The 23,411-nt window shown below is 43.7% G+C and overlaps 1 protein-coding gene across 1 annotated transcript in view; it reads right to left on the bottom strand.

Moving 5' to 3' along the window:
• The window catches only part of TSPAN2 (tetraspanin 2), a 57,867-nt gene that overhangs the window by 21,349 nt on the left and 13,107 nt on the right, over nt 1-23,411 (bottom strand). The window contains 1 exon segment of the mRNA XM_036767776.1: nt 12,101-12,203. Within this exon segment, the coding sequence (XP_036623671.1) occupies nt 12,101-12,203 (103 nt within the window).

Genomic DNA, 23,411 nt, shown 5'->3' with positions numbered 1-23,411 from the left:
GAAGGAAGTTGGACCTCAAAATCTTTTTCAGTCTGATATTCTGTGATTCTATAGTCACTCAGTTTCCTGAACAAAGAAAGACCTGAATCACCATGAGCAGCCTAGTCAGGTACTGCCTTGGAAACAGAAGAATAGGCAAGGAAGAAAGAAAGGAGAATAAGTGGAAAAACAAAAAGTACCACCCAGGGTCACTCTGTGGTCACTAAAAAGATACAGGATGGATACTGGCTCTCCAAAGAAATGGTCTAATAGCACCATACCTTAATCCATTATAGTGATCACTCATGATTTTGGTTTGCATTAGAAGATTCATAAGATTTTTCGGTTGGGATCAACCTTAGAAGTGATTTGGAGAATTTGGAGTTAGAAGACTTTTCTGTTCCAATCATGGCCCTCCTGCCAATTAGCTGCTAGACTTTGGTGAGTCACTTAAACTCTCAGAGACTTACTTTTTTCATCCATAAAACAAGAGCCCCAGACTGATGATTTTTAGGGTTCCTCTCAGCTCTAAATCCTGTGATGCAACTCAGGAATCATCTTTTACAGTATCTCTGACAAAGATCCAGATCCTTAAATATATTCACTGATGGGGTTCCTGGGCTGTGTGACCCTGGGTAAGTCACTTATCCTCCTTAAGCCTCAGTTTTATTCTCTCAGGTTGGTTATAAAGATTAAATGAGGTAATATCTGTTAGGTACTTTACAAACCTTAAAAGTGTTCAGTGTCACTAATTGTCATCTCTTAGGGAAGTGGATTTGATCTGGAGCAACTTTAGCTGTTAGAAAACTCTTCCTTGAAACTTCCTTCCTTCCTGTCCCTCTGTCTCCATTAGATTGTGAGCTCCGGAGAGAAGAGATTATTTTTGTCTTTATTTGTATTCTCAGCACTTAGCCTAGTGCCAGGCATATAGTAGGCACTAAATGAGTGTTGACTTGACTCGTAACATTTCTCTATTAGATCTTTCTGGCCTTTTGGAGCAACACAGAAGTCCACTTCCTAAGACTTGGATTCATTTCTTAATTCCACAGGGCTGATTCACCAGGTAAGTGGCCAGAGTTAATTCACCACTGTTCCTCAGTTTCTCACCTATAAAGGATAGATTAGTACTTCCAGACTGTCCTATATCTGTCACTTTAGCCAGTTAGTCACCCTCAAACCAATCTTGACCCTTGACTGTCTCTATCTAGTCATTCAATGAATTCCTGTTGAATATTCCCTTGTGACTTCTCTTGTATCTGTCTTAGTTTTTCCACCCAAACTTGACTTAGGCATTGGCCTCCAACTGGCCACCCTGTCTCCAGCTCTCCCTGCTCCGATCCATTCTACATAGCTCCAGCCAGATCCATCTTTCTTTCCAACCTTCTTTTACAATGCTTTCCTTCGTGGAGTCTATATTCTACCCAAGCTGGACTACTAACTCTTCCTTGATCTCATCCTGATATGTTCCTATATATTTTTGTACATGCCATCCCTCGTGTCTTCCTTTGCACTTACTATCTGCATGACCTTGGGCGAGTCATGATGGGACACAGTGCAGTACAAGGGTCAGAATACTGATTCTGGATTCAAAGGACCTGGGTTCAAATCCTACTTATAATGATGACTGCCTGTGTAACCATGAGCAAATCACTTAACCTCCCTGGGATTTATTTTCTCACCTGTAAAGTTTGGAGGTTGGGTCTATGATCACCTCTTGGTGAAATCCTTCTCTTCCTTCAATGTATGGTCCGGGGGTCATTCCCTTTACCAGGCCTTCCCTGATTCTTCAGGTAGAAGAAACGCCTCCCTCCCTGAATCACACAGGTCAGCTCCAGTTTTCCCAAGCACCTGTCTCAGTCTCTCTTATAATACCTACATGTGTTTAATCCCTTCTAATAGATTCTGAGTTTCTGCATCATTTTTCATTTTTGTAGCCTCAGTGGCTTGAATGTAGTTGAACTCTTAAAATATTTGTTTTGTTATTTTATTCCCCAGTTCAAAAATTTTTACTGGCTCCCACCGGTGACAGGATAAAGTTCCAAGCAAACCCTCTGTCACCTGGAATTCAAGGCCCAGCACAATGTGGTCCAGAGTCACCTTATCTCACACCACAACAGACTAGGGACCCTCCCCTCCAGCCAGACTGCTCTACTTACTATCACCCAACCATCCTCTTCACATTCTGTCCTCCACGTTTCCATTCACTCTCCTTCCCCTGTCTGATGGGCTTTCCTCCTCTTCTCTGCCTAGCCAAATCCTGCCCCTTTTCAAAGCCCAGGACTAGCCCAACTTGCGCTATTAAAGTTTTTCCTGATTTCCCCAGCCCACAGTAAGCCCTTCCGTCTCTGAACTCTCGTAACCCTTCTGAAAATCAGGTCCCTCATGTGTAAAATGGGTGTAGTAACAGTATATACCTTACAGAGTTATTACAAGGATCAACTGAGAAAACGCATGTAAAGTGCTTTGCAGTGATCTGCTGTTATATCAGTCGTTTCACTCATGTACAACTCTTTATAAGCCCATTGGGATTCTCTTGGCAAAAATAATCAAGTGGTTTGCCATTTCCTTCTCCAGCTCATTTTACTGATGACGAAACTGAGGCAAACAGGGTTAAAGGACTTTTGCAGGGTCACACAACTAGGAAGTGTCTGAGCGCAGATTTGAACTCAGAAGATGAATCTTCCCAACTCCAGGACTTTCCTGTACTCTATCCACTGTACCACCCAGCTGCACTATTTGCAAACATTATGGTGCCATATGAAGTTAGATATTGTGATTATTGACACTTCTACTTCTACGAGAAGTTACCCAGTAATCTGTCCATGTTTTCTCCACAGAGTCCAGGCTGGAATGGATCTCAGAGTGTCCATCCAATGTACCTCCTACCTGAAAAGAATCCCCACCACTGCTTCCATAACAAACCGTTATCCAAACTTTGCTCTAAGAACTAAGAGCTCACAGTCTTCCAAAGGCAAGCCATTCCATTTCTGGAAAGCGCTCATCATTCCAGTTTTTCTTGACCATAAGATCATAAATCTGTCTCTTTATACTCACCATCCGGTGCTCCTAATTCTCCCCTCTGGGGCTAAAACAGATCAAGCATAATCTTTCTTCCATTGACAATCCCTCAAATACTTGGAAGTCATAATCATGTCTCCCCACTAAATTGTCTCTTCTCCAGACTTAGACGTATCTACAGTTCCTGGAGGCCAGCTTGGATTGACATGCTCTCAAGTCTCCTCACCATTGTGGTCACTCTCCTCTTTATACCTCAGAGTTTGCCAATGTCTTTTCTAAAGTGTGGGGCCCACTCAATATTCCAAACGTGGTTTTATAGAGATAAAGTACAACCTTGACAGTCTTGGATACTCTTCCTCCTTTCATGCAGCCTATAGTTGCATTAGCCACCATATAAAACTATTGGCTCTGGAGCCTGGAGTCCACTGAAACCTCTAAATCTTTTTCACATGAGCTCCTATATAGCAGGCATTTAATAAATGCTTGTTTGACTGTTGAGTCCCATCTAGTCGATTTTCAACCCTAGTGTAAGACTTCACATTGCAGTGGTGTGGTAGATAGGTGAATTTCCGGCCTTAGAGGCAGGGAGACCCAAGTTTGGCTCCTGCCTCGGATGCTCATTGGATGTGTGACTTCCCTTAACATCTCTGTGCCTCAGTTTCTTCATCTTTAAGATGGCGATAATAGCACTATTGTGCTAAGATGGGGAGAATAGCACCGTAATAGCAAAGAGGAGTTGTGAGAACCAGACTATATGGTATATATATAAAATGCTATGCAAAGTGTAAAGCATTAAATACCAGCTATAATTGTTATTGTACTATTTTGTCTTTGTACCTTGATAACACTGATCACTTAGATTGTGACTTACATAGATGCTTATAAGTGTTTATTGAGATCACACATGTATAACCTCAAGCAGATTGCTTACCATCTCAGGGAAGGGGGAAGTGAGAAAGGGAGGGAGAAAATCTGAAACTCAACATTTTTTAAAAAATGGATGTTAAAAATTGTCTTTACATGTAATTGGGAAAAATAAAATATTATTCAAAAATAAATGTTTATTGAGTTGAATTTAACTAAATTTTAAGTTTGGTTGAATTTAGTTAAATTTAAATCCTATCAAATTTTGGCTCACTAGATTTGAATTCATCTCAGTTAGATTTTATATTCCCTAACTAAATGTGACCTTTTGAAGTCAGGGTCGATACTTTCTACTTTTTTGGAATTTCCCACAGTGCCCAGTACTTTACAAATTAGTTCCTCAATAAATACTTCATTGACTCACTGCTCTGTTATTATTTGCTAAAATTAGAGTATGGGCTAATAATGCCAAATATCTAGAAGAAAACCAAAAAGACTTTGCCAACTCCCTGGATATTTCCCAATATCCAGATGGTTAGTGGCACATGGGTGTAGCCTGTGCTTTTTACATATCCCACATATGACCCAACTTTTAAAATAGAGTTGTCTTTAATATTCTTGGGCAATTTCTCTGTCAAGCTCATAGAAAAGTGTATTTTTTTTTTAGAACTTCATGTTCTTCTTCTGAAAACTTTAGGAGAAAGTACAGGAGGAGGTAGGCAGACTTTACCAAGCAAACTTCCAAATACGATGACCATCTTATGCTTTTCTGTGAGAACCAAACAATCTCTTTTTCCTTCCTGAGGTCCTACCCAAGGGTGGACCCCCTGCCTCTGGGCACAATTGTACTTTCCAAGCATTTAGCCTCAAGGCTCAGGACTGGAAAATCCTGGCAGTCAGAGTCGAGGGGCCAGCTTGTCTGGAACACAAGAATAGGCCAATGTGATTCCTGGGCACACCCTGGATAAACACTGCTCCCTCAACCCCATGCTGAGGGCCAGACAGACAGCACACTCAGGAACAGCATGCTCTGGGATTTTGTAGCAACAAACCAAGTCCATAACTCCACGTTGCTTTGCCCTGACAGAGACAAAGAACCTTCTTGCTTTCTGATTCAGGATAGACAGAAGGTTAGCAATCAGGTTGCTTGTGTGAAGTCACGTACCCTATCCCCGTGTCTGGACTAGCACTCCCTGTACCTACTCAAGCCCTGCCCATCCTTCATGGCCCAGGCACAATCCTACGTCTGCTCTAAGGCTTTTCCCAAACTCTCTAAGGCCACAACCCTCTCTTGCTCCTCCAAACTCATGGTGCTAACTTCTTGGGCCCTTCCTTTGGCTCTTTAATAACTACTCCCCGTAAAACATTGGATGACATTCAGAGGAAGCCAAACTAGAATGATTGCTGTTTGTCCTTCATTCCAGAAGAGGACCATGACATCAGGGAGGTGATGCCATGACATGCAAGTGAATTGGATTTAAGTGAGGAAGGGCTGTGCAAAGTCACCAGCTTAACTTTCTTCTCCAGAGCCAATTGGGTCCAGTGGCAAGATATAGATCAGGATGACTGGAGATGGCCCTGGATGCACTGGGAGACCTTGCCCTTTGACTAAGGCTAGGTAAGAAATGAGGCAGAGAATAGTCTCTTTACCTAGTCAAAAAAAAAAAAGTAAGAAAGAAAAGAAAAAGAAAAAAAATTAATTTGGGAGGGGAAGACCCTTAAGTTTCTGGTCAAAACAGAAACAATTGGTATTTACATTTATTCTGAGCCAATCAGGGCTTAAACAATGACTAAATGGGGCTTGGCCTGGGACCTATTGTTGGCCAATCAACGAGAGCCAGAGTGATCTGGGTTTAAGGCATGGTCCTTAAGAAAAAAAAAAGTTTGAGAGATCAAAATTTACATTCCTTTGGGCAGAGCACCCACTGGTAAGGGTATGATACCCTATGTGGACAGGGATATAAGATGACTGTTGACAAGTACTTCCAAGGTTCCCTTGGGGAGAGGCATGAGGCTTGGGATCATAGGATTCAGAGCTGGAAGGAACCTCAAAGACCATCTAGGCCCACCCCCTTATTTTAGAGATGAGGAAACTAAGGATAGGGGATTAAGTGACTTGTCTAAGGTCATGAAAGTAGTTCCAGAGGCAGAATTTGAACCCAGATCTTCTGACCCCAGAGCCAGTGTTCTTTCTTTCCACTGTATTCTAGTACCCTTTTCTCATTGTTTGGCTCCAGAGGGCAGACACAGGAACAATGATGAGAAGCTGTATCGAGGCAAAATTTAGGCTGGATTCAAGAACAGTGAGAGTGATTCAGAAGTGTGAGGAAGCGGGGTCTCCCACAGTGGAGGCTTCCCAGGTGGTGGGAGCAGGAGTTTCTGTTTGAGTCTTGCTTGGATTGCTACTCAGCTCCTCTGGGACTCCGGGATTGAGTCTGTGGGAACCACATTAAAGGGGACACCTAGTTCCCTAAGAAAGCAGGGAACTATCTGTTCTGCTGCTAGCTATGCTGCCAGGCAGGCGATATTTAGACTATAAAAACTGAAATTAGAACTTTACGGAGACCTTGGGACGCTATAATCTTTAGAGCACTCCTTCGGACTCCTCTTATCTTGTACTTTCTTGCTCCAAAGCACCATCACTTCCCACCAGCTGGTCTGGGTGCAGGGAAGCTGCCCAGGCATGGACCTCTGTGTCAGGTGTCATGGGACACTGGGCTGTCCCTTCCGCAGCCTCAGGCTTCTTCCCAGCAGTTTATGGCAGCCCTCAGGGAGAAGGAGAAAACTAGAAATCAAGAGTGCCACCTGTCTCTTTTCTTCTGTTTTAATTACTCTGGAAAACTAGAAGAGCTAAAGGCCAGGGCAGGGCTGAATGAGAGTCCCTTGGGATTGTCTGGCACAATAGGGTTTGTTGTATTTTACTTATATCTCCAGCATTCAGCACAATGCCTGATGCTTAATAAAATGCTTATTGATTAATATATTTACCTTATTTGGTCTGTGATACAGTGGAAAGAAAAATGTCTCTGGAACCAGAGGACTGGGGTTCAAATCAGCCTCTGATATCTACTCTCCGTGTGACCTTTGGCAAGTAACCTCAGGCCTCAGTTTCCTCATTTGTAACACAAAGGGGTTGGACTAGACAGCCTCTAAGGTCCATTCCAGAGAGAGATCTAACAACCCCTGGGGGAGGGAGACGCCTCATCCCCACTTTTCTTTGATTTTGTTGTTCCTAGTAGGGACATCTCCTTCCACCAGTGAGATCCTTGAGGGGCAGGGACCGTCTTTTTCCTCTTTTTGTATCCCTAGCACTTAGCACAGTGCCTGGCACTTAGTAGATGCTTAATAAATGTTTACTGATTGCTCGTTCAGCAGTTCATAATAATTGTTGCCTGGGACACTGAAAGGCGAAATACCCAGGGACCTGTAGTGAGTATGCATTAGAAATAAGGGTAAGCACGGGTCTTCCTGATTCTGAGGTCAGCTGTCCATCTATTGTGCCACACTGTCTTGAAATTCCCATTTTACAGGTGAGGAAACTGAAACTCAAAGAGATAGTAACTTACCTATGGGCACACAGTAACCAAATGTCAGGGGTGAGATTTGAATCTAGCTACCTCTTGACTTCAACTCCAGGGCTCTTCCCATCATTCCATCCTGAAGCAGTTGGAATTAAGGGTTGAGAACCACTGGTACAAATCCTTCCTCATTACAGTCTGTCTTATAGATTGCACTTACTTGTGTCGCTGTCCAGTCCTGTAATTAGACCATAAGCTACCTGAAGGCAGGCAATGTTTTGTCTTCTTTCATCTTTCTGTCCCTGGTGCCCTGCACACTCTGTTTATCTCTCATTGCTTAGAGTTGACTCTACCAAGAAGAACAGGAGAGGCAGTTATGGGAGCTTTCTAACTGAGGGGTGGGTCTACCTGCATGGGACTGGATGTCTGGGCAGCCAGGTTACTGCCTGAAGAAGAAGCTGAGTTCAAATCTGGCCTCGTCCGGTTACCAGCTGTATGACCCTGGGCAAGTCACTTCACTCTGCCTCAGTGTCCTTGACTGTAAAATGCGGATAATAACAGCACCTGCCTCCCAGTGTTGTTGTGAGGATCTAATGAGGTAGTAATTTGTAAGCTCTTAGCACAGTGCTTAGTACGTTAGTAAGAGCTGCACCAATGTCAGATGGCCTCATGACCCGGTGCAGCAAAGTGAGACCATTCTTTGTCTAGCTCAAGCACCCAATGCCCTGTTATTTGCACTGGTACCAAACGAGGGGATGCAGGATGATACAGATGTAAAAGCATTGTTTCTGAAGTCCAAATACTGTACAAATACAAATACTAGCCGAATACAAAGTCTGGGTTCAAATACTGGCTCTGATACTACCTACATTATGGTGCGCAGCTCTCTTAACCTCTCTGAGCCTCAGTTTCTCTATCTGCAGAGTTGGGGCTTGGACCAGATGGCCTTTAAAATCCCTTACCACTTTACAGCTATGACTCTACGACTGCCTCATAATCTGAACCTGAGCCTTGTCTCTCACTGGTCCTCTCAGACCTTGTTGTGATTTTGGTGTGTCTGCTTCAGATCATAGCTCCCATCTCCCTTTTCAGCTCCAAAACCAGTCGATGACTCTTGATCATGTCCTGTTCCCACTGACATCCTGCCCCCTAAGAAGATAGGTAACTCCGTCCCTATCTCTTTCGCCCTACTAACCCAACCCATTCTCCCCAGACTGAGGAAGTTTCAGATCATCAGCCCCATAGAACCTGCTCAACCACGAAGGCTCCAGACCAAGCCTTATCCTGGCTGGGGCAGGGGGAGCTGTGTGGCTTTGCCCACTATGTAATGGGAATGCTGAATGACGTTGGATCCAACTGGAGAGAGGCATCAGGAATGCATCCCTTGTGCCTCACCAAAGAAAGGTTCAGACAAAAGTCTCTCCTAAGCCTGAGGAAACCGGCTGAATATGTAGCAGCGAAACAGTGCTGAGGGCTGGCCCCATAAGAGAGAGCTCTTTTGGCAAAAGAGTTAAAGAGAAGTCTCCCCTGAGGTGCCTTGGTGAGGTCCCAGGGCACCACCTTACTGCTCACTGGAGGGCACAGTTCTGCCTGTGATTCATTTGGTCCGCTCCCTCGGGTGGCCACCTCCCCTGCCCCCTATCTTCAGGAAGCTCTTTCTCTGGTCACCGCCAAACAGCTGGATGTTCTCCTACACCCTTGACTTAAAATAACTATGCAGATGGGGTGTGGCACCCAGAATGAGGGCAAGAGAAAAACTATTTTCTAACCCCCAGCTGGACTGCTCTTAATGAGAGCCCATTAGAAAGCCAGGTGAGAACATGTAAGAAGTCTGTCCCATGGACTGGAGCCACATGAGGTTAGAAACATTTTGGTAGAGGAGGTGGCATTCAGAAAATAATTTAAAAATATGGTCAGTCACTTATTGATGAATATCTGACTGTTAATGACTCCTACAGGAGAATGGTTATGGCCACAGCCCCACAAAGTACTCCCTTCCCCAGAGCAGTAATGGGATGGAAGGGAAAGAACATTGAACTTGGGAGGCAGGAGGGACCTGGGTGTGAATCCTAGCTCTGGCAGTTAGTAGCTGAGGGATCCTGAGACTGTCCCTGGTTAAGCCTCAGTTTCCTCCTTTGTAAAAGATTTAGAGCTGGAAAGGATCCTGGAGTCTTGGGTCTGGAAAGGACCTCTAAGACTGCCTCAGACCACAGCTGAACAAAAAGCCACTCTACATGGAAAATGGTCATCCAGCTTTTGCTCGAAGACCACCAGTGAGAAGGAACCTGCTACCTCTCAAGGCTATGGGGATGGCTATCATTTTCTTCCCTTGCTTCTAATTCTGCTCTTTCCCCCTTACATGTAAACTCTTTACCAGTTGGGATTGTTTCCTTATTTGGACTTGTATCCTCAGCCCCCAGCCCAGTGCTCATTGAAGGCTTGTTGCCCGAAAGACTAATTCCTCCTATTTCACAGTCAGCCATTGGGTCCTGCCCTAAGTCACAGGATCAAGGATTTGAAGTTGGAAGGGGCTTCAGAGACCGTCTGGTTCAACTCTTCCTTTTTATAGATGGAGAAACTGAGGCTATAGAGGTTAAATGACTTACAGAATCATAAGATCATAGATCAGAAACTAGAAGAGACATCAGGTGTCAGAAAATCACAGATTATAATAATAATTTTTTTAAAAATAGGTAGCATGTTCATGCAGTAATGCTTACTGTGTGCTAGTGATGCTTTTATATACTCATACAGTGGCTGCCATGTGCTAAATGCTTTACAGTGATTATCTCATTCGACCCTTGCAACAGCCCTGGGAAGTGATTACCCCCATTTTACAGATGAGAAAGCTGAAGCAAATGGAGGTTAAGTGACTTGCCCAGGGTCACACAGCTAATGAATGTTGGAGCATACAGTCTGCTCTGTGCCCTACGGCTCCTCCAAGCTGCCTAAGGAGATAGAAAGGACCTAAGACATACTCTAATCCAATCCCCTCATTTTTCAGATAGGGAAACTGAGGCCCAGGATTGTCCAAAGTCACAGGTAGGATTTGATTCAGAAGCCAACATCATACACTCGCTTTTCACCCAGGGGACCAGACATCCCCTGAAAAATAATCTGGTGTAAAACTCTCATTTTACAGAGAAGGAAGCTAAGGCCCAGATAAACAAAGGACTTGTCCGAGGTCACAGTACTGTTCATTTCTAGCCAAAATATTTAAAAAGAGCATGCTAATGGTAATTTACATTTATATAGCAGTTTCATGTGTCTATACAGTACTTTCTACCAGGTAGTATTTATCTCCATTTTACAGATGGACAAAGTGAGGTTTGGAGCAGCTTACTTGCCTATTATGACCTAGCTAGCAGTGTGAGGCAGAATTTGAACCCAGCACTTCCTGACTTCGAATCCAGAGTTCTATCCACTCTGCTCCATCATACAAAGTCTTGACTGTACCAGCCTCAGACGGACTGACTGGTGACTCGGCTACCTAACAAGATAGCTTTCCCTCTCACACCGGGGAGCAGAACGGGTTTTCCCACGTCAATATGATTCTTTGGTTCACTTCCTGGGAGAAAAAAAAAATTTCCCATTTAGATCGGTAGAATGTGACAAAGAGATGGCTAGATGGGGCCATAGTGCCCATAACACTGAGTCTGGAGTGGGGAAGATCTGAGTTCAAATACTACCTCAGACACTTAATAGCTGTGTGACGCTGGGCAAGTCTCTTAACTTGTTTGCTTCAGTTTCTACAACTGTAAAATGAGGCTAATGTACCTAACTCCCAGGGTTGCTGTGAGATAATATCTGTAAAGTGCCTGACACATTGTAGGCACCATATAAACGTGAGTCATTAGCATTACAAAGACCAGACTTTACCTTTGACCTTATCTTGTCAACATAATTTAGACTGACTAAACTGAGGGAATTATTGATGATGCTGTTGGGACCTTGAACAAGTTCCTTAGACTCTAGATCTCAGATTCCTGGCCTATAAAAGAAGGGAATTCAAAGGGATGCTCTCTAAGGCTTCTGCTGGTTCTAAGGCCATATGACTCTCTGGCTCCTGAAAAGCAGCCTGGGCAAATATATCCTCAGGATGTTGGGCCGTTGGGTAATTAGTGAGGGCTCTGGTCACTGCTGGCTCTCCACCCCTCTTCCTGCCCTCTTCCTCAGAAATTAATATGGAAATGACTTCAGAGAAGAGGCATCAATCCCACTGGCTACGCCACCACACCCTAAGGAATAGGGGGCTTGGTGAGGGTAGGCGCTGGGGTGGGGTGGCTTTCCACCTGACTTGGGGGCTCTCACCTCCTATGTGTACTATCTCCTCCATTAGAATGGGAGCTCCTCACCAGCAGAGACATTTGTATCCCCAATGTTTTGCACACTGTAAGTGCTTAATAAATGCTCATCTATTCAGTCTCCCTTTTCCCTCCTGGAAAAGAACAAGAACTCCAAGAGGTGGAATGGAAACAGAGCAAAATTGGCTGTCAGCAGACCCAGATTCACATGCCCAGACTCTAACGCTGACCACAGGCCAGCACGTCCTACAATTTCTCTGATCCTCCATTTCTTTATCTTTAAAATGGGAATGATGATACTTTGCCGCTGCCTACCTTGGTGCGAAGAAAGAGCTCCTTGAATTTGTTTTTGCTATTATTAACCCTCCCACCTTCCCCATTGTCTATACTGAGTTGAGGGAATCTGAATTCACTTACCCATGTAGAAATACTCAGGAGTTTTACCCTCTGAAGACAAATCCTTTACTATGCCTCCAAACCGAAGCCACAGGCCAAAAGCAATGACGGCGGATCCTGCCAACTGAAAGATAAACAAGACTGTTAATAATCTGATCCAGTGGGTCCACAAAGGCAGCTGAAGGTGCTGCCTGGGTAATGGAACATCCAGGAGACAGATGGGAAAGCCAAGAACATCATCCCCATCAAAATCAATAACACCGGCCCACGTTCTCTATAGGGCTTTAATGTTTGCGAAGCACTTTCCATACATTATCTTATTTGATCGTCACAACAACCTCGGGAAGTAGGTGCTATTTTTACCCTCATTTTGCAGATGGGGAAACTGAGGCAAACAGCAGTTATGTGTCTTACCCAGGGTCACATAGCTAGTAAGTGTCTGAGGCCAGATTTGAACTCAAACATCTTCCTGACTCCAGGTCCTAACTGCCTCCTTGGCAAACAGAGGTTAAAGGACTTACCCAGAGGGACACAGCTAGTAAGGATCTGAGGCCAGATCTGAACAGCTCACATGGCCAGAGAGCAGTTTACAAGATTTACAAAGTGCTTTCTGCACAGCAGCCCTTCAGAGTACGGAGTGCAAGTGTTATCATCATACTGATTTCATAAAGTTCACCAAACAACTGGCTGAAGGTTCCACAGCCAGAATCCGAACTCTTGAATCCAAGTTCAATGGCTCCACTACACCATGCTGCACCCAGAACGTGAAAGCTTCTTTTTTGTTTTTCATTAGGAATTATTTGGGGCAGCCAGGTGATGTGGTAGATAGAGCCGTGGACCTGGTGTCAGGAAGACTTATCTTCCAGGGTTCAAATCCAACCTCAGACATTTACTAGCTGTGTGACCCTAGGCAAGTCACTTAACCCTATTTGCCTCAGTTTCCTCATCTGTAAAATGAGCTGGAGAAGGAAATGGGAAACTACTCCAGGATCTTTGCCAAGAAAACCCAAATGGGGTCATGAAGAGTCAGACACGACTGAACAACAACAAGAATTATTCCCCCCCCCCACCTCCGAGTCCTCAAGTCTACATAGCTGGCATGCAGAGCCTGGCAAGAGGCTTCTCAAATAGACATGAGCTGTTTGTCATGTGGTCCTATTCATTGACACCATGGAGTAAGAAATGTCAGCAGACACTTTCAGAGCCACAGGGTCACACTGAGTGAAATAATCCCCCAAATCCTGGAGTGAGGAGATGTGGCGGGGGGGGGAGGAAGAGATTCACTTTTCTAAACCAAAAGAAAACAAAGCCACAAAATAGCCAACCCACACCTTCTGAGTCTGCAGTCCCCAATTAGAAAGTTTCCTCAGATGGAGCCCATTCCCCTTTCATCCCTCTCCACCCCGAGCTACTGCCCACTACACTGACTAGTGATGATGTTGCAGGCAGGGAGACAGCCCAGGCATATTTTTTTTGGTTGCTATTTTGAGTTTCCATGGAAAGTGAGAAAGGAAAAAATAATTTTCTGAAAAAAAAAAAGAAAAAAAAGGCATGGTCTGTGTGCCGTGTGGCCTGAAGTAGAGTCTGAATTGCTGGCCCAAGCAAAACCTGGGCAGACTCTGCAGCTGGTAGAGTAATCACTTTGCTTCCTTTCTTCCACCAATCTGAAGCCTTCTGTGAGGCTACGTCTGAGAAGCTGAAGTTGGAAGTCTTCCTGGCCCTGTAGGCCTTGCCTCTCCAGGACTCCAGGATATGAAGATTGGCCAGTGGCCTCAAGGCTGCTAGAAGGCATGCCCTGTCCTCCAACAGCCTGCTTGAATTTCAGTGAACCCATCAATTAACAGAAATTTATTGGGTACCTACTGTGTGTAACATACAGTGGAAAAGCTTCCCAGATGAATTAAAGGCTACCTCACCCTCAGGTCAGAATTTAAACCTTGCGGTCATACCCACACAGGGTGAACTATTTGCAAAATCTTATTCTCTCAAATATACATGAACACATACACATATGCCTTTTTCTTTTTTCTTTAATAGTATTTTTTCCAATTACATGTAAAGATAGTTTTCGACATTCATTTTTGTAAAATTTTAAGTTCCAAATTTTTCTTGCTTCCTCCCTAGCCCCTCCCCAAGACAATAAGCAATCTGATATAGGTTATCCGTGTACGATCATGTTAAATGTATTTCTACATTAGTCAACACATAAACTTTCTCTCTCCCTCTTTCAAACATATATGAACACAAACATACATATGTTCTCTCTCTCCTCTCCTCTCCCTTCCTCCTCCTTCCCTGTCTCCTCACTCTCTCCCTCTTCCTCCTTCTGTCTCTTCCTCTCTCCTCCCTCTATCCTATCTCTCTTTCTTTCTCCTCTTGTCCCTCCCTCCCTCTTTCTCTCTCTCTCTCTCTCTGATCTTTCTGAAATAGAAGGCTATTTATAAGAGATTCAGGAAGTGCCTGGCCTACATTGAGTAGAAGTAAAGGTGGATTTCAGCTTAATGTAAAGGGGGAAAAACCTTTCTGTAACTATAATAACTAGACCTTTGGTTCCCTCTCACTAGAGGCCTTCAAGCAAAAGCTGGATGGATATCCATTGTCAGAGGGTGTTGCAGAGGACCTTCCTGCTTGGTTTGACTACATTTCCTCTGATGTTTTTCCCAACTCTGGAGTTCTGTGATCTTTGAGGCCTACTTCCATGTTGGCACCCTCTTCCTCCTCATTCCCCTCCCCCAAGTCCAATCTCAAATCTAAGAAGGTGACCTAAGAAAAGAAAAGTAATATTGCTACAGTAAGGAGAAGAAAGGTGAGAATGGCCAGATCAGGAGGAGAGCCCCAGCCCCAGCGCTGGCCCCGGACCCAGCTCCAGCCCCCGCCCCAGCCACTGGACTCTTCAGCACTGAGAAAAAGGCTAATTGGATAATGAATATGATATATAGCTGTGGGAGCAGAGACTGCCTGCTTTTTAATATGATTTTTGTGCTTGACAGAATTTGATTTTAAAGCATGGCCTGGCGTCTTCATTTTCAGTCCATGAAAATAGAGGATAGAACTGAGCTGGACAGAGTGTGGTTTGGAAGGAGGCAGGAATGGTATTATGGGTTTTCCCCATGTAAACAGAGGGTTTATCCCCAAGGTTTGTACCCTCCCTGGCCAGGACAGCAGGCTACTGCTATGGACTCTATGAGGGAAAAACTTTGTGGCCAAAACCAACATATTTTAGCCTGTGGAATTATTTCAGGGAATGACAAAGTTTCAAAACTATAGCGCAGAAGTGCTATTGATAGAAGATCCATGTCCAAACCTGCAACCGCAGAGAACCCTGAAGAGGAGGGGGGGGGGGGTGGAGAGGGAGCAAGTGACGAGTGCAGGGAGATCCCACCTCGGGGCCACATTTTTGGAATCTCTGTACACAAACTCTAATTTATAGCTGTCTGGGATTATTCCACCCAGACGGAACACATTTGTCCACTCTGGCACTGATGTATTTGATGCGGAATGGAAAATCAGAAGAGGGGTTGCCGTTTAAAGCCACCAGGCCATGATGGGAGCTCTGCTCTCTCTCACTCACCCCCTGAAACCACAAGGATATCCTCCAGGGTCAAGGGAATGGTGGCTGGAATGAATTTCATCACTGTATGACAGAAGGGAGCTGGCTTATTGGCGTGACTGCTCACCAGAGTGCACACGGACACCTTGGGCTGTCCTGACCAGGCCCTTTTAAACTTGTGGTGAGGGACAGTGCTGATGTTCCTTTGGTCAGTACTGTCTCACAGTCATGGAATCATTTTGAGCGCCAGGCTTGAAGTCAGGAAGACGTGAGTTCAAATCTGGTCTCTGACACTTCCTAGCTGTGTGACCCTGGGCAAGCCACTTAACCTTGTTTGCCTCAGTTTCCTCATCTGTAAAATGAACTGGAGAAAGAACTGACAAACCACTCCAGTATCTCTGCCAAGAAAACCCCAAATGGGGTCATGAAGAGTTAGACACGACTGAAACAACTGAGCAGCGACAAAATCATTCTGATAACTCGGCTTCCGAATACTTCTTATATCTTCTTATAGAGGCAGCTAGGTGGCACGGTGGGCCTAAGTCAGGAAAATCTGAGTTCGAATCCTGCCTCAGACACTTACTAGCTCTGTGACTCTAGAGAAGGCTCTTAACCTTCGTCTTCCTTGGTTTCCTCGTCTGTAAAATGACAGCAACAGCACCTTCATCCAGGAGGGTTGGGAGGATCAGATGAAATAATATTTGTAAACCTTACATATATAAATGTAGCTATCATTATTATATTTTTAAATGAAAAAAAATTTTTAAATGATGCGCTGGGCATCAACCACTCAGATCCATGTTGGATGGACATTGTATAAAGACTAGAACCAGACGTGGTTCTGGTGCAGTTGACTCCAACAAATCCACAACCACGACAGGGCAAGGGCCTGTGATTCCACCAGCCGGAGAATTCCTTTTATGGGAGCTCCCTCCATCAATGCAGATCAACATCTGTCTTTGGCTCCGTAGTAAGCAGGAGCATTTTGAGGCTCAAATGAGATAACGGTTGTAAAGAGCTTTGCAAACCTTAAGGCACCACATAAATATCGTTAAGGTGGTTATTATTCTTATTGGCTTCCGGTTGCCAGACCTCCAGCCTAGTAATGACTTCATTCCTTCTCCTAGATGGCTAAGCTCAAGCAGGGTTCACAGAACCTACAAAGGGGCAAATGCTTAATAACCCAGCGGGGGCATTGGAAGCCAATGTGTGTGCACACACACTTCTAAATTTAATCTCATTATTAACACTTTCCTAAGTCTAGACAATCAATGAAACAATAAATCCAGCCCTGACCTGTAGCAATGCTGATCTCTGAAATGTTCCCACTAAAAATTGAACAAAGAGCCCTTAGAGGCTGGCTCCAGCTCCCTGGCAATTCTAAGTCCTTGGGAGTATCTGAGAGTAAACTAAAGCTGTGACTTATTTGAGGTCACACAGCTAGTATCAGAGGTGAGATTTTCATGGGAAAACACATTTAGAGCAGGAAGATGCCTTGGGGCTATCAAGACCAACACTCTTCTTTTATACATGAGGGGAAACTGAGGCAGATAACAGTTAAGTGACTTGTCCCAAGTCACATGGCTAGTCTTCCTGACTCTAAGCCCTGTGCCACATGGCTGCTCTAGATATTACCAATTTCAAGCCTTAATACTCCATCTACTATGCAAGGCTGCTTCTTAGAACTGTGTTCCTGGGTTTGTCTTAGTAGGTAGATTCCCAAGTATTTTATACTGTGTGCAGTTATTTTAAATGGGATTTCCCTTTCTATCTCTTCCTGCTGGATGTTGTTGGTAATACATAGAAATGCTGATGATTTATGTCGGTTTATTTTATATCCTGTAACTTTGCTGAAGTTAATTATTTCAACTAGTTTTTTAGCTGATTGTCTAAGTAAATCATCATATCACCTGCCAAGAGTGAGAGTTTTCTTTCCTCATTGCCCATTCTAATTCCTTCAATTTCTTTTTTCTTCTTTGAATACTATAGCTAGCATTTCTAGATTCCTGATCTATTGGAAAGACCTTTAGCTTACTCCCATCACAAACAGTGCTTCATGATGCCACTTATAAAAAAAAAAAGACGTCTACAATGAACCAAGTTAATTCTTAGAAAAGTCCATAAAGATTCCAGTTCAGGACCATAGTATGTTTGGTACCCATCAACCCCCTTGTGGCTCCCAATCAAGGCAAGCTTAGTAGTATTACTTGGGATGCAAACATGATATGGATGAAAGAACACTGGATTTGGAATCGAAAGGCCTGGGTTTAAGTCCCAATTCTGCCACTTACTAGCTGTGGATAAATAATTTAACCTCTTTGAGTTCTCTCATCTGTAAAATGGGATGAATAATGCTTATATATCCAGTACTTATATAACCAGGGTGAAGGGACTGTCTTGTAAATGCTTGAGTAATGAATACATGTGGACTGTTATTGTTAGGAAGAGGGCTGACCGAAGGACTCAACCACGCCAGATCCTTCTGCAATCTGATTCCAATGCCTCTCTTCAGCATTCTTCCTTTGGGGGAGGGTTGTTATTTCCAGAAGGCCAATTATAAAATGGATATGTTGCCTAGGAAGTCTGGAGGGCCAGGTAAGGGGCCTGCTCCCATGAATACGTTAACATGAGAATGTATTGGATCCACCAGCTATCACCTTGGAAAGCAGATGGCAGGGACACAAGGGAATGCCATGCAGAAGAGAATTTTGTTGGGAAAAGTGAAGAACCTGAAGCAGCGAGCAGGGGAGGTAACCTCAGGTGGGACGTTGAAGGTGAACTTCCCCTGGCAGCAGCCTAGAGCCTCCAGATGACTACTTTAAGAAGAAGACCTCACCAGCTCATAGCAAAGATTTATTAAGTCCCTACTATGTGCCAGGCCCTGTGCTAAGTGCTGAGGATACAAAGGAAAGGCAAAAGACAACCCCATCCCCCACCCCGCTCTCAAGGAGCTTACAACATGATGGGAGAAGACAGCATCCAAACAAGATATATACAGGATAAATTAGAGATAATCCACAGAGGGAATTCACTAGCATTTAGGGCAATTGGGAAAGGATGTTAGAATTGGAAAGAACCATAGAAGATATCTGGTCCATTGACCTCACTTTACAGATAGGGCCACTTAGGCCCAGAAAGGACAATTGATTTGTCCAGCACTATGCTTTGTACATAGAATAGGGATATAATAAGTTTTTGTTGAACTGAATTGACTTACCAAGGTTATGCTGCTCAGGGCTCTTGCCTTTGGTCCTGCTCCCATGCTTACATTCATCCCCATTTCTTTGCCTGGAATGCTCTTCCTCCTCTAGGAATCTCTACCTCCTCCTCCTTCTTAATGTCTTTGCTGAGCCCTCCAATCTTAGTGCTCCTTCCCATCCAAGAATTTCATATTTTGTATTAAATTGTGAGCTCCTTGAGGGTAAGGACTGACTGTCTTTGTATCCCCAGCACTCAGTACATTTCCTGGAACATAGTAGGTGCTCAATAAATGTTTTTTCAGTTGGGTCCAACTCCTTGTGACTCTATTTGGGGTTTTCTTTTTTTTCCTCTCTTTTTTTTTCTGGAGGGGGGAAGGCAGGGCAATTGGAGCTAAGTGATTTGCCCAAGGTCACATAGCTAGTATGTCAAGTGTCTGAGACCAGATTTGAACTCAGGTCCTCCTGACTCCAGGGCCAGTGTTCTACTCACTGTGCTGCCCCCTATTTGGGGTTTTCTTGGCAAAGATACTGGAGTGGTTTGCCATTTCTTTCTCTAGTAATAAATGCTTATTGATTGATTATCTGTGCATATGTTGTTTTTTACCAGTAGCAATGGGACCTCCTCAAGATAAAGAGCTATCTTTGTGTTACCAGTGCCTAGAGAGGCATCAACAGTGGAAGAGATGGAGAGCTGGCCTCAGTCCATCAACTAACATTTTTAGTCTCAGAATGAGAAGACCTGGGTTCAGGCCCTGCTTCTGACATATACTGGCTTTGTCACTTAGCCTCTTAGTTCTCAGGATGACTCCCTAAGACTGTGAATGACCTGCATTGGTAGAGCGACTTTCTTTATCTGGGAGCTCCCAATACCAGTTCAATTGCAAGTCTTGGCCCTATCCCTCTTCTCTATTTCTAGAACCTAGAACTGAGTGAGATGCATAATAGGTGCTTAATAAATGCTTCTTGAATTGAATACCTTAGGGAAAATTTATGGTAGAAATACTCTTACTTTTGCAGGGACTTCTGTGATTTCAGCATGTCAAAGAGGTAGGCTACTGGACACACAAAATGGACTTTGCTACCATTATTTGGGCTCAAAGGATCCTTACTTACAAACAACCAATGCCCAAAAAACCACCAGCATTTGAAAATGAGACAACTGTAAGTGGTTGGGAAAATTACGTTCTCTGTTTATGCAAGCAAGAGAAGGAAGGTGGAAAATCCTAATGGAAAGATATCAGTGGAGGAACTTGCCAGCGCCCTCTAAACCAAGAAAGGATTGTATATTTTCATGCGTAATTTATAAGAAGAAGCTGGATCTCAAGAATTTCAGTAGCTAACCATATTCCAAAGAATTTTCAGAATATGAAATTACAAATTGCAAGCATATGTCTTTAGAACATGAACTGCCTCTTCAAAAAGTTGTTGTTGGTAGTGTGTGTGTGTGTGTGTGTGTGTGTGTGTGTGTGTGTGTGTTTTTTAAATCAGAAGAGAAGAATCCCAGAAGGGATTAGAAAGCATTTAGGCAAAGTGGATAAACAAAAATATTTCCTTTAGGTGTGGCCCTCTGCCCAAACCATGTCAATTAGAATGAAGAAGAATTTCTTAAAGGATTTCAATTTCATTTTCCCCTTTCCTGAGGATTCTTGACGAAGTGACTTTTTTGAGTTTGTTTAATATCAATCGCCAATTAACCTCTTCAGAATTTCTTGAATAAGTTCCCTTCTTTCTACTCACATAGCCACCACCCTCATTCAGGCAGGCCCTTATCATGTCAGGATAGACTTACAATAGACTTGTCTTGGTTCCTTTGGTATCTCTCTGCCCCATTTCCTTCTCCTTCTTCATTACCACTGGCTGAGTAAAACACAGCTCTGAACACATCATTCAAAAATCTTCAGAGGTTCCCCATTGGCTAGCAAATAGAGTATAAACTGCTCACTTAGCCTGGCATTATGGCCTCTCACAGTCTGGCCCCAACCTTCCTTTCTATATTCCTATTGAGACTGGATTGTTTAACGTAGGCTCTGGGCCACCCCCTTCCTTCTCGTCCTGTTTTCTTCCATCTTCTTTCTTCATACCATTTCCTGTCCTCAAGGGGTTTATAATATAATTGGGAGGGGGGGAATAAGACACATACACAATGGATTCTCCTTTGTCATCTCCACCTTTTGAAATATTTCCCTTCTTCAAAAGGGCAAACTCAGATGGCACTTCCCTTGCTGATGCCTTTTCTGATTTCTTTCATCTGACAGTGACTTCTACCTTCCATGAGCTCTAACATTAAGTACCTGGTCTATGTGATTATCATATTCTATTTTGTGCTATACTTATTTGTGGGCATCATCTCCCATTCAAATGATAAGCTCTTTGGGGAAAGGACTGTACTTTTATTTCATCATTACATCCTTATCTTTATTAAAATGGTTATCATGGTGAGGATCATGGTGGGGATGAGCAGGCTCCAACATAGAATCAATGAGGAAATCTCAAGAAGAACAGGAGTAAAAGAGGCCAGCAAAGAAATGTACAATAGGAAGAAAAGATGAGCTGGTCATGCTTCGAAGGTGAGGGATGACCGGCGGCTGGCCAGAATGTTTCACTGGTATCCCAGTGATGTTGGGAGAAAATGAGGAAGGCCTCAAGCATGTTAGGTTGAACCCTAAAGCAAATGTATGGGACAACATGGACAAGAGTCATGGGATGGACAGGAACAAACGGGTTGTGATCTGCATCCCTGGGGGAAACTTCCAAATGGATGAGATCACAAATGCACTTGAGCATTCCTAATCTAGCCCAGCACATTATGTATTGTTGCTGAATTAGGTCAAAGTGAAGGAAATCCAAGGATGCTTTATGATTCACAAGCATGGTTGCTTTGTGAATCCAGGCAACTAAGTGATACACAGGGTCAGGAGTCCAGGAAGATCTGAGTTCAAAATCAACCTCAGATACTTCCTAGCTAGGCAACCCTGGGCAAGTCACTTCACCTGTCTGCCTCAGTTTCCTCACCTGTAAAATGGGAACCACAATAGCACCTAGTTCCCAGGGTTTCTATGAGGATATTCTTCACACACCTTTAAGTGCTATATGCATGCCAGTCATTATATTGTCTTAAAGGGACATTTATCCAACGGTGCTATATCGGGGCAGTCACGTATCCTTTGTGAGGCTTAGTGATTTTTGCTGCAAAATGAGGAAGGTGGAGCAGATGATCTCTGTGGGCCCTGCTAGCCCTAACATTCTGTGAACAATAATCAGTGCGGTCACTTGTACTTTGAGCTCTTTGAGGATAAAGAGTACAGCAAATGGATTTGTGGGAGCAGAAACTCTGCCTTCTGGCTTCACATGGTAATTTATCCATCCTCTTCTAGAGCAGCTGATCCATTTTAATCATGAGGCCTAACGGCGTTACTCCAATCGGACAGCCAGCAGGGCCTTGAAGGTGCCATTCACAGGACCAATACAGCACCAACATTTCTCTGGAGGTGCTTTCTCTAAGGGATGTTTGCAAAAAATTTCTAAGTAGAGGTGATGGAATTTCCTGTGCCTGCATCTGGCTAACTCATCTGAGCATCTTTATGAGGGACTGGAGGTGGAGAACCTGAGTTCTAATTCTGATTCCGCTACTTCCTAGCTATGTGATCTTGGCTAAGAAATAGAAGGGATTCTTTCTTGGGTACAGATTGCACTAGATGGCCCCTAGAAAGAGTCCTTTTCCAGCTCTGAGATTCTAAAATCGATCTCAGCTTCCTCACCTGTAAAATAGGCACACTGAACTCAATGATCTCTAAGGTTCCTTGCAGCTCAGAATTCTAAGATTCTTTGAACTTCCGGGTCAGCAGTAGTAACAGAGAACAATCAGGTGCCCTGGAAGCAAGAGAATATTGACAGGAAACACTAGATCATGGATTCAAGCTTGCCCAGAAAACGTTGCACAAATACTTCTGGGAGCACTTTAGAAACCCTCAGCCAAATGTAATCGACCAAATTCCCCAATAGAAAAAAAATATGGGTCCCTTATAGCTGTCAATTTGTAATCCTATGATTCTGTGAAGTAGGTATTTTTTTTTTATTCTGACCCATCATTTTGGAAATTCTTTCCACCAAAGTAGGATAATAGACCTCTCACAATTCAGTAGTCATAGTTATCTTGGAACCCTGAGATGCTAAGTGATCTGCCCAGAATCACTAAGCCAATATGAATCAGGGGAAGGATTTGAACCCAGGTTTCTGGCTCTTTTTCTACAACACCTCAAGTGGAGGCCTACTACAGATGTTACCATTGTCCTTTTACAAGTGAGTAAATTGAGGTTCAGAGAATTTAAGTGATTTGCCTGTGATCACACAGCTGGTGGATATCAAGAGATGGGGTGGGAGCCAAGTCTCTCCCAGCTAACAGGCCAACGTTCTCTTCATCACACTCCATCATTTTACATACAGCTTAGTCCAATCTATAGCCTTGGTCTCTACTGTGGATTCAAACAAAAGCGAAAACATCATCTCGGGCCTAGAGCTGTCATCATTGAAAGCTTTTAAGCTGATAATTGCTCTTATAGGGAAATCAGAACAGATGTGGGAG

The sequence above is a fragment of the Trichosurus vulpecula genome, chromosome 7 (assembly GCF_011100635.1).
Source record: "Trichosurus vulpecula isolate mTriVul1 chromosome 7, mTriVul1.pri, whole genome shotgun sequence".
In the NCBI taxonomy this organism is placed as follows: Eukaryota; Metazoa; Chordata; class Mammalia; order Diprotodontia; family Phalangeridae; genus Trichosurus; species Trichosurus vulpecula.
The sequence above is the reverse complement of the archived record's forward strand: the minus strand, read 5'-3'. Positions and strand labels throughout refer to the sequence as shown.